Source organism: Ceratotherium simum, chromosome 26 (genome assembly GCF_057802395.1).
Source record: "Ceratotherium simum simum isolate JZ-2026a chromosome 26, ASM5780239v1, whole genome shotgun sequence".
Taxonomy (NCBI): Eukaryota; Metazoa; Chordata; class Mammalia; order Perissodactyla; family Rhinocerotidae; genus Ceratotherium; species Ceratotherium simum.
In genome coordinates, this window is record NC_141925.1 from 14,496,086 (window position 1) to 14,508,195 (window position 12,110).

General features: G+C 50.3%; 1 protein-coding gene across 2 annotated transcripts in view; it reads left to right on the forward strand.

The window, feature by feature from the left end:
- The window catches only part of XYLT1 (xylosyltransferase 1), a 300,963-nt gene that overhangs the window by 164,451 nt on the left and 124,402 nt on the right, over positions 1–12,110 (forward strand). For both annotated transcript variants that reach the window (XM_004441858.3, XM_087417020.1), the window contains one exon: positions 6,586–7,093. In XM_004441858.3, the coding sequence (XP_004441915.3) occupies positions 6,586–7,093 (508 nt within the window). The remainder of the gene's footprint in view (positions 1–6,585; positions 7,094–12,110) is intronic.

Genomic DNA, 12,110 nt, shown 5'->3' on the forward strand with positions numbered 1-12,110 from the left:
CCATGCCATGCGTCCCATTCACATCACTAAATTTGCTGAATGGCACCGGGCTCATTATTTAGGGTTCTGTTAAAACAAGGCCTACCGGTGCACAGCATGGCCCACGGGTTTCTAAGTGCTGGTCAGGGCAGCCACGTTTTGTGCATGTGAATGAGCTGGGCAAGGGGCCCCTGTTGGGTCTATTTGCGTTGGCAACCTGGGTAATTGCATGTCCTAATTGGGTGCAGCCATGCACACGGTACATCCGCTGTTCGTCTGCCCTGGCACCGAGGTCCTCTTGGAAGCAGGTGCCGGCTTCTCCCCTAGTGTCCTTCCCAATGGCCTTGGTCACCTTTGTGGTTGGAATGAAGCCTTGGACACTGAGTTCAACAGCAGACAGCGACTCAGCTGGCTCCGCGTCCGCATGGTGCAAAAGGGAGCCGTGAACTGGTCGAGATGAGCAAGCAAGCGGGTGGCACAGGCGCCCTCACGTCTGAGCGGCGCACCTGGCCGGGGTTTCCCTTTGGCGCCATCCCTGTTCCTAATCGCTGCCGAGAGGCAGTGTGGTGTTGGCGGGTATGGCCTCTGGGTCCCGACCGCCTGGGTTCAAATCCTGGCCCCTCCACTTCCTAGATCTGGAGTTAGTCACTTACTTCCCCGAACCGTAGTGCCCCCATCCAGCAAAAAGGAGAGAATAACATAGCATCTGCTCCTTGGGGCATCATGAGGATTAAATGCATTAGTGTGTGCAGAGGGCTTGGAACAGAGCCTGGGACGTTTAAGCACTGTGTGTGTACTTTCTGATAGATGCATGTTTCTTAAGCTCCTTGTGTGTGTCGCGTCCTGTGCTCCTGGTTCATCAATTCTCTCAGTTCCCAGGCAGGAGGTGTCAGCCCCCTGGGATAGATGAGGAAATTGAGGCACAGAGAGATGAAATGATCTGTCCAGGTCACAGAGCTGCTGGAGATAATGATGAGAAGATATGGCAGGGAGAAGACGGGGTGCCCTTGGAGCATCCTTCTCTTCCTCAGTCCCCGGTCTCTTAAAGTCCGTCAAATTATTTCTCATTGAGCTGAAATGGCAGAACTTTGTTAGTCCATCATATTGATTAATGACTAATTCAGAGACTGTTTAGTAACACACACGCAGGACCTGTCACTTTACAGATGAGAAAATTGGACGGTCGCTGGAGCAAGACGGGCACTCGGGTCTCCTCCCTCCCTGTCCAGTGTTCTCTGTACACAGAAATCAGAGCAAAGGTTTATCAGTAAGTGGATAGTTTCAAAAACACAACAACTCACCTCCACCCCTCTGAAACAGGACTGAGGGGCCCACATTCAATGGATGGAGTGAGAAGAGATTCATCCTGAAGTCTGAATGTTAGAGAACCAGGGAAAGGCAGAGGCAGACCCCCAGGTGACTCTGAAACAGCAGCCTGGGTCATGTAACCTGCCTCTCAGAAGCTTCTTGTGTTCACCATATTTCTACCTGATTGAAATTGGCTCTAAACATGCCCAAGGTTGAATAGGAATGGAGGGCATTATTGCATTTAATTATTTCCCCGGAATAAAAATGGATTTTAGCAGCAGCTTAGAGGTAAGGCAACAGCAGAGCAATTAGAGTTTTGGAGCTCACGCGCAAACATTTGAATGTGCAATCATTGTAATAAGCACATTTAAATAAAATAAGTCAAAGGGTTGCATTTGCATAAATAACCCAAGGTGAGAGTATTGGACTGGTTAAGACTGAGGGGAACCCAGCCAGTCGATCATAATGAAGAAATAATAACCAGTCTGTCCTCCAGGTGGAGACCATCAGGGGTCAGACCATTGAGGCCCAGTGTTAATTGGTAGCAAACCTGATCTGCGTCCACCGCTCATTCTTCCTCCTGCTTTGGGTGGTGGGCACATTCTGGAAGTTTCACATATATTCATCCTCACCAAAATACCCATGAGGTAAGTATTATTATCATCGCCCCCATTTTCCAGATGAGGAAACTGAGGCATGGAGAGTCTGAGTCACTTCATTTCTAGCACCGCGACCTTGGTCAAGTTATTTAACCTCCCTATGCCTTCTTTTCCTCCCCTTAATTAGGACTAATACTGTCTGCTTCACGGGGGGTTTGAGAAGATTAGGGACATGAGGAGTGTGAAAGCCAGAGTATGGGGGCACATGGGTGCTGACGATATGGTGGTCTTCTCACATGTATCGGTCTCGACACCTCCCAAGGGTGGTTGCTACAGGAAAGGGAACCTGGGTTTGGATTTCTGGATCTTGGTCCTCTGGGGAAAGGAGAGAAGAGCTGAGACCTGTTTGCCTCTTTGTGAGCAGGCGAAGAGTGAGGGGGAAGGTGAGGTGATATCTCGTGTCCATCGAGGGATGGATGGAGAAAGGAAATGTGGTCTCTACATACATGAGATATTATGCAGCTTTGGAGAGGAAGGAAATCCTGCCACATCTAACAACATGGATGAACCTGGAAGACGTGATGCTGAGCGACATAAGCCAGTCACAGAAGGACAAATACTGCAGGATCCCGCTTACATGAAAAATCTGAAATAGTCAGACTCAGAGAATCAGAGAGTAGAATGGTGGTTGCCAGGGGCTGGGGGGAGGAGGAAATGGAGGGTTGCTAATCATAAGGGCTTAATTATACAAGATTGTATTATACAAGTTCTAGGGGTCTTCTGTACATCGTTGTGCCTATAGATAGCAGTACTGAATGTGCAGTTAAAAATTTGTGAAGAGGGTAGACCTCATGTTACATGTTCTTACCACAATAAAATAAAATTTTACAAAAAGAGTTGGGAGAAGGTGAGGGAGAACTCATCAGCTACTGTAGAAAACAGTGTTGATGCAGCGTGACCGGAGTTCTCAGACCTCTGAACGATGCCTAATTCTCCCTGACTAGGCCTCTCACTGACTTTTCTGGAAGCTGTCTGAAATCTGTGAGCTCTTCATTCCAGAAGGCAAAATATTTCCCTTCCCTCTTACACTCGAATCTTTTGATTTCCCGGGATACCTGAGTCGTGTCTGGGGCCAGGCGAAAGGCCACGGAGTCACGCTGACCTAAGCATCCCCATTGTGGGGGCCTCCCTGAGTAGATGATGCGTATTAATCAAGAGTCGTATTAGAATTGATGGTGGCGCCTGGTCCTGATATCACAAATTAACCAGAGCATCGGCCGTTCTCGGATGGTCAGATTAGCTTCATTGATGGCAGTGTTTCCGTGTCTGGTTTTTCTGGGTGAGGTTCTGCCAGAAAGTGGTAGAGAATGTGAGCTTTGGAAATCAGTAGTTTATGGAGATTTTCTGCTCCAGAGGCCAAACTTGTGATCCTCAGTCAATGAGGAAAGAGAACAGTCCAAGAATGATCCCCAGGATGTGTCTGATGAGAGAGGATGCAGATGGCTGTGAGGGCAGAGGCTTCTCTGCTTACTCTCTTCTCTCTCGTTAACTTCTAGAAAACGGACTTAGGGACAGAATTTAAATTCATGTTCTTGGACAGCAGGAGTCATCAAACTTGATTTTCTGACTGTTAGAGGCCAAAAAAAAAAAAAAAGAGTGATCAGCTTGGCTCCTGTATTAACCAAGAGGAGCTAGTTGATGCTGCAGTAACAGAGATCCCCGAATCGCAGTGATGGAAAGGTTTGTTTCTGCCCGTGGTGGGTTGATGGAGTCCCTGCTCCACATTGGCCGTGCTCAGGGATGCAGGACCTTCACCATCCTGAGTGTGGGTGGATGCTATGGGGGAAAGAGGGATGTGGAAAATTGTGCCCTGGCTCCAATCACTTCTCTTGGTCACAGCAAGTTGCTTGGCCGTGCCTAACTTGCAGAAGATGAGAACTACAATCCTCTCATGGTTCTAGAAGGAAGAGAACTGGAGTATTTGTCAAGAGCTTTGTTGAAGACCATGCCCCCATCCATCTGCATCCCAGTTTAGGCTAATATGAGCAAAGAAGGAGATACCCCTCCACTCCCCACAATAGAGAGGAGGGAACTAAATGCTCCTTGGCTTACCTCTCCACCGAACAGAAGAGACACTAACTATATAACAAGTTTTAGAATCAGACAAGGTCACTTCCTCCCCCAGATGACCTTGGGCAGGTTGCTGAACATCCCAAGCTCTTTGCCCCTCTTTTGTAAGATGGGAGAATAGTAATACCTGCCTTGGAAGTTATTTCTGAAGGTTAAATGAGATATTTCATATAAGGGCATGTCATGGTGCCTGGCGCCTGATACATGCTCAAGAATGTTCTGACAACACCTTGACTCCTCTTTCTGTGCAATGGCGAGGAGAGTACCTCCTTGGAGGATGATTGTCAGTGTCCAATAAGTGATGCCTGTGAGTCACTTAGTACCTGGTGCCTGGCTCGTGGCAAGTGCTCGGAAAAGGCATCTGAGACACTGCTTAGGATTCTTCATGGGCCTCTGCACAGAAAGAGGGGAAAAGAGGAATATCAGTGGGTTCATTTAGGTTACAAGAACAGAGGGATGGCCCCTCACTGAGGGGGATTTCTTGCAAGTCTGTGTGGGGAGGTAAGAAAGACTGGAACCCGATGTCAGAACCAGAAGGTCCTCCTTCACCAACCAGGGTGTAATATCGGCTCCTGTGTGTGACCAGCAGCCGCTCTGTGACCCAGTACGGACCCACCTCTCCCTTCTTGGCATCTCTTATTTCCTGCCTTCCAGCTTCTGCTGCCTCAAGCTTCTGGTGTTTCTTGGCCCCTACTGACTGTCCTCTCCCTCTCTGTGACTCCCTGCCACCTGATGGCCACCAGCCAGCCCTTGACGTGGCTATTTGGAAGTGACATGCCTATCCCAGATCCATTTAGCTGGGTGGAAGTGGATGGGAAGGGAGCCAGATCTTGTGGTAGAAAGCCGGGCTGCGGCGCGTCAGGAGACAGGTGATGGGGGTCAGAAGGGCTCTGTAGCTTCTTGGAAGTGGGTAGTGGGACTGGCAGCCCAGGGCGCGGGGTCTACGGTCTGTCTGGTTTGAATCCCAGCATCTCCACCAACTAGCTGGGTTACTTTGGGCAAGTCACCTGTTAACTGATGCTCCTGCAAAGTGAGAATGATAGCAATATCCATCTTACAGAGTGGCCATGAGGGATCTTACTGGCAGCTCTCGTTCTTACGGCCTCTTCCGAATAGGAGAAATTGGTGCTTGATGCCAGTGGAGATGGGGCAAAGGCAAGGAGGGGCAGCCATAAATGGCTTCTTCTCCAGACCGTTGCTAGGCCAAATGGGGGCACTGGGGACAGGGGCAACTAAACCAAGCCCAGAGGAGGGGGGCCCTTCTAAACTCACACTCCTAGAGAGCTGGGTCTGCACACTTTTCCTTAAAGGAACAGATAGAAATACTTTAGGCTTTGCAGGCCGGCATCTGTCACAAGTGCTCACCTCTACTGTTGTAACACGGACGCAGCTATAGACCATGCATAAACGAACAGGCGTGGCTGAGTTTCAATAAAACTTTATTTACAAAAACAGATGGTGTCAGCTGCTCCCCAGCACCAGCCCTGCCTCCGCTGTTCTGTACCCGCCATTCTCTTCCTTGGGAGCCATTATTAGGCATATTTAGGAAAACTAACCGCGAAGTCTTGCCTCAGAATTGCTACTCATCGCCCATGTGTTTCTATAGCAACGAGGGTAGATTTCTGGGGCCAGTTAGCGTCTTCTGTGGCTTGAGAGGTCCCCTGGGGGGGCAGCTGTGGGACAGCGGATGCTCCTGCAGGTTAAGGCGTTGGTGATGGGCTCTAAGCAGAAGCAACGTGCTTTGGAAATGATGCTGGGTGTTAGTTGAACGGTGCATTTGATCTGAGCTCAAGATGACCAGGGCCCACCTACGTGTGGAGGAGCTGAGTTTGGAGTGCCCTCTTTCCTGGAAAGATCCATGCAATGCATTGTCTCTAGAATGATTACTGGCCTTCCTCTTGACTCCCGACTGACTTAATCAGTTCTGCTTCAGGTGCACACATCAAGAGCCAAATCTGAAGCACCAAGAGTGTCACAAGTTTGCATTCCCCCAGGATTCATTGTACGGATCACTCTGCAAAGGGTGCATTTCCCTCCAAAATAGCCGGTGATGTCTCTCCCTCAGGAAACTATAGCTAGGTCTGATTTCTCTTCTGGGCATAGATCTACGAGCATGTCCTAAAGGCAATGGAATGTATATAATACTTCTACCAGTATTTTCTCCCGTTATAGCTTTATTATGGCATTTCCAGCCCTTAAATAAACCATCACAGCACTCTCTGCTGGAATTTAAACAGGAAGCTGGAACAAAATGTTCATAATCTAATGGCAGAGATGATCAAGGAAACTGTCTTGAAATGGGAGTGTTGTGGTTTATAATAAGCATTGAGCGTCATTGCACTTTGGAGCTTGCAAAAGCCTTAGTTTCTGGTTGGAACATCTCACGTTTCCAGGTGGGGAAGCAGAGGTCCAGAGAGAAATGTCTGACTTGAAGTTAAGTTTGTAGCAAAGGTAGGGCGTGAAACCAGAGCCCAGACTTGCAACCTGTGTGCCCCACTCTAAGGGCCAGCCTCCTTAGCGTGATCCTCAGTAAAGTTTCTCTTCTGCATTTCTTTCCCTTCTTCTCCAGGACGGCTACTTCTCTCACCGGCCGAAAGAGAAAGTACGAACAGACAGCAACAATGAGAACTCGGTCCCCAAAGATTTTGAGAATGTGGACAACAGCAACTTCGCACCCAGGACTCAAAAGCAGAAGCGCCAGCCTGAGTTGGCGAAGAAGCCCCCGAGCAGACAGAAGGAGCTTTTGAAACAGAAGCTGAAGCAGGAGAAGGGGAAGGGAGTTACGTTCCCGGGGAAAGGTGCCAACGAGGTGCCGCCTCCCGGGGAGAGAGCAGCAGTGAACAGCAGCCGTGGGAAGGATGCCCCCAGACAGCCCCACACCAGGAAGAGCGGGGGCGGTTCCCCCGAGGTCAAGTATGACCAGCCCCCCAAGTGTGACATCTCGGGCAAGGAGGCCATCTCCGCCTTGTCCCGCTCCAAGTCCAAGCACTGCCGCCAGGAGATCGGGGAGACCTACTGTCGCCACAAGCTCGGGCTGCTGATGCCCGAGAAGGTGACTCGGCTCTGCCCCCTCGAAGGTGAGTTCCAGCCCCGAGGCCGGAGAGGTGTCTCCACCTCAGTTCTTCCTCCTGCCCAGCCCCTTCCGCCCACATGCTCAGACCTTCCGAGAATGACCGCCCTCTTTTTTCAAGCCCCAGATCAGGACACGCGATCTGATTTGTTTTGGTACTCCCTGAATTCTGAAGTCTTGTATAAAAAAAGTTTTACGAAATCAAGTTACCCTTTGTTATAGCTTTAACCAGTTGCCTTTATGGCAAAGGATAAAATACAATGAAATCAGGGATGATGTGGAAGTTGTTGGAGGCGAGGCGATTGTGTTGATATGGTTTGTTTTCTCTCTTAGCAGAATATCAGGATTAGAATTGACGTGAATATTATTGTAATTGAATGTATTTGAAAGGTTTCTAATTGGTTGCATTGACTTTGGAGGCTCTAAAAAAACAACCTTACCATTTTCCTCCATCTAAAACTTCTTGCTTCCTCCTCTCCTTCCTTTCTTCCTTATTTTCTTCCTCCCTCCTGTCCTCCCTCCTTCCCTCTATCTCCCTAACCCTCCTGCCCTCTGATGGACACTCTTCTGTGTGCTGATGACCGGTGATAAATCAGCTCTCTTGCTGTGATGTGGTGAGAGATCAGAGCTATAACAGAGGCTCTGGGTCCTCTGCAGTGTCAAGATGGAAGGTCAGAGCATCAGGAAAGCCAACTGCAGCACTGACCCAGGGCAGCTGGGTGGAAGGTGGGGGGACTGAAAATCCCCCCGACATTGGGGGATCTAGAAGCCAGAATGGAAGACTTGGCCTAGTGTCTTCTTTACACTGAACAGATCCTTTGTTCTTCCGTCTCTCTTGATGCAGAAGGGAGGGGCGTGGTGATAATGGCTCCCAAGGAAAAGTAGACTGGAAAGACTCCTAGAGAAATCTTAATCCCGCTTGTTCATTGGACAGATAAGAATGTGAGGCCCAGAGAGGGGAGACTTATCCAGGGTTACCCAATTAATTAGAGGCTGAACTTGAGCTAAAATGCAGGCCTCTTTAGTTCAAACATCAGCCTCTCTGTCGACTGTAGGTCACAGAATGGAGGATTTGGATCAGTGGGGTGTGGCCACGTGCGCTAGGTGCGTAGTGAGCAGGCTGGAAGGATGCATGGGAAGCCTTCCACGTGGCTCCCTTTGGGTGGGGTGCAGTGGGGACCACTCCAACTTTTTACCCAAGTTCATCTGTATTGTTGGAGTTTTTCGTAAGGAATGTCTACCTATACAATACTTTCTTTTTTTTTTTTTCTTTTGGTGAGGAAGATCAGCCCCGAGCTAACGAGTGCCAATCCTCCTCTTTTTGCTGAGGAAGACTGGCCCTGGGCTAACATCCATGCCCATCTTCTTCCACTTTATATGGGACGCCACCACAGCATGGCTTGATAAGTGGTGCGTCGGTGCGCTCCCGGGATCCGAACCCCGGGCCGCCAGCAGCAGAGAGCAAGCACTTAACCGCTATGCCAACTGGGCCGGCCCCTACAGTACTTTCTTTTAAATAGCAAGGTTTGAAAAGAAAAGGTTCATTTCTCCCTTGCATTTTAACTCTTGTCTAAGCTATCCGAGTGATCCCCATCTATATTCTTGATGGGACTCGGCAGATAGAGTGTAGGAGTGAGTAAGTGGAGGGAGACTTTTCCAAAATCTCTTGTTCACCAGGACGTGGCCTGGCAGAGAAATGTCGGAGGCCTGAGTTGAATGCCCTTCCATGAAAATAATATTGGGCACTCACTATATATGGAGGGTCGACACACTTTTCTATAAAGGGCCAGAGAGTAAATATTGGAGGCTTTGTGGGCTGTATGGTTTCCGTCACAACTGCTCAACTCTGCCAATTGTGACCCGAAAGCATCCTTCGACAATGCCTACACGGAGGCACTTGGTTAGGTTCCAATAAAACTTTATTTACAGAAACAGGCAGTGGGCTGGATTTGGCCCCCGGGCTGTAGTTGGCTGACCCCTGCTGGATACCAATCCTGTATACTAGGATATACAACACTGTGCCTTGTATCACAACGAAGCCTCACACCAGCCCTATGAGGCAGGTCTGTTATCAACCCGTTTTGTCGATGAGGAAATCGAGGTTTCAAAGAGGTTCAGTACTGGGCCAGAGGCACACGGCTAGTAGATGGCAAAGCTGGTGTTGGAACTCAGGTTACAGAGCCTACATACTTCCTCATAAGCCTCTCCCTCTTCCGGAGGCAAAGGATGTCACTTTAGTGAAAACTGTCAGACCACGAGGGTGTCCTGCGGCCTGTAGGCTGTGCCTCCTTGTTGTCAGTATAGTTGCAAGGAGAAGGGAGGGCGTTAATGGGGACCAAGAGAGTTGACGTCGCCAGTGGGGACCAGTAGTTCCCACGCTTCTGGTCATACTGAGTTGCCTCCAGCGTGGTTTTGCAGTGGGAGTTTGCTGAGGGTTTCCCTGTGCCCTTTGCTGCATCAGCCAAGGTGGCACACCCTCCCGGGACCTCTGAGCTGGTTAATAAGACTGGCATTTAAGAGCCATTGCACACCCAGCCCCGGCAATGCTTTAATTTGCTGCACCGCAGCCTTCCCCTTTTGCAATAAATTTACTGTGAATAGACTAATTGCAAAATAACCCTAATTGGGTAGTTATCAATGAACAACTTCCCGTGGAACAAAACGGCTTACAATTAATAGCATTTAAGCCATAAACTATTCTTCTGCAGAAAGCTAAGATGTAATTACACCCCATACGGAGATTGTGTTCCCTTTCTGGAAACCATGACACCCGGATTTTCCTCTGCTGAGGAGGGATTTGAGCCCCAGCCCCGTGGTCCTTTTATTTCCTGCTAAATGAGGAAATGGGGGTGAGAGGGGAGGGAGATTCAATATGTGGGTAAATATACGTATGCACAAATGCATATACACACAGATGTACGCCCTGAGTTTGTCATTTTGCCAAACTCAACATCACCCAAACTTCAGCCAATACGATGCCAGAAGTTGGATATAATTAAGGAAACAATTCCTTATGGCATGAAGTCTGAAACATGCGGAGGAAAGGAAGTAGATTTTCAGTGTTGCCTTTTGTAAAGGGCTCCTGCTCTTCCCACCCCCCACCCCTCCTGTCCCCTCACCCCAGCACCGCTCAAGGAAAAGGAAGCGTCTAGAACCCCAGGAGATGGTTTGCTATCTGTGGAGACAGTCCTTGCTATTGTGACTTGTCTACTTCATACTCCACCGTGTGGAGAAAGCAGCTAGAAGGTGCCCCTTGTTTTCACAAGGAAAGGAGGGATCTGCAGACTGTCCGCTAACAACCGCAAAGACTGAGATGCAGTGAGGTTGGGGGTGTTCTACTTGCTCAGCCCCCAAGGCTGACCTGGAGAGGTTCATTTCTAATCCCAGGGCGGCCCCTCATTCCTCCCAGCGCCCCCTGCGCTCACGGCAGCAGCCAAGCATGCAGCCCCCACCCCTCCCCCATTCCCCAGCCCCCACCCTTGCAGCCCCGCCCCCACCCCTCCCCCCACAATTGCCTGGGCCTCCTGTCCCTTCCTTGGGCTCTGGAGTCAGAGGGCCTCCGGTCACTGCAGCTGGACCTCTGAGTGTTTCATGGAAATGAAACCATGTCAGATTGAAGCTAAGGGTGGCCTGGGCTGGAAAAATATGTTTTCCATCCAAAGATCTCCAACTGCTGGGATTTGAATCCTGGTTCTGGCTTTACTGCTGTGTGACCCTAACCTCCCAGTGCCTCAGCCTCCTTCTCTGTGAAATGGACACAGATACTCATACCCTATCCTCGTAGGGCTGTTGACTGAAATGGGATCATGCACGTAAAATGCTTGGTGCAGAGGGGAGGCAGAGTAGAGCGGATGTGTTGGGCTGTTGGTAGTAGTGTTGGCAGTGGGAGCAGTATAGACGAAGGGGACATTGAGAGGAGGAGACAGTAGAAGGCCGGCCTCGATGGTGACTTCCCGTTGCCCAGCCATGTCTCTCTTGCTCTGTCCTTCAGACGTGGCCCCCCTCATGCTCTTCCCAGCCCCTTCCACTGTTGCCCTGCACACCCACTCCACCCCTCCTTGTCTGGCTATCACCTCTTCCTGCTCCAGATCTCAGCCTAAATGCCACTTCCTCAGGGAAGCCTTCCAGGATCACACCTTCCCCAGAAGCCCTGGCCTCAGGGAACACCGAGTCTGATGAGGGGCAGAGGTCGCTTTCCCAATAAACAGCTTTCCCAATTAAGACTGTTCAACCTGTAAGAAGCATTCTGGTGCTAGCTATTGCAACTTTTCTGCCTCATTACCTTTAGAACAACTAAATGTCGGGAAGCTCCCTCCAGTGGCCCTCATGGGCCACCAGCCTCCCTCCGTCTTGAGTTAAAATGTCCCAGGAAAGGCCTGACTGGTTACCCTGGTCCTCCTGCACTTTTTCGCCCTTTGCTGTGCCAGGGCGATTGTGAGAAAGCAATCGGCTGGGGGTGGAGGGGGCTGCACTTTAGTGCGACCTCGGGCCTGAGCAGCTGAGTCAGGCGGGGGTTCTCCGATGAGTGACAAGCAAGCTCTGTTTCTTTCAAGTCAGCTGACCGGCTGCAGGGTGACAAGCATTTGCACAGATGGAGGAAGCCACTCAAGTATTAGGGGCGAGGATGGAAAAGAAGGGGGTTTCTGATAGGAAGGCAACTGTCCGTGGACCCAGCAACCCGTCTTTACCCATCAGCCTTTGCAGGAGGCCAGAGGCTCTGGACGAATGGGCTTCTGGACGGAGTGGCTGGGGGAGGCTGGCCGCCTGCTGCGGAGAGAGGCTGGCAGATGGCACCGGCAGCTGCAGAAGGCCGTCTCCTGTTCATCTCCACACCCTGGGGGCAGTGGGGTGACTACACAGCATGAGGAGCTGGCTTCTAGAAACCATGGCTGGCAGCCTGGCACAGAGGGAAAATGGAGATGTGGAAGTCAGCCCACTCTGAGGGCCCCAGGGCATGTGCCTCAGTTTCCCCACCTGTCAGCTAGAGACACTGCTTTTTCCCAGGTCTTTTGACATATCATTTA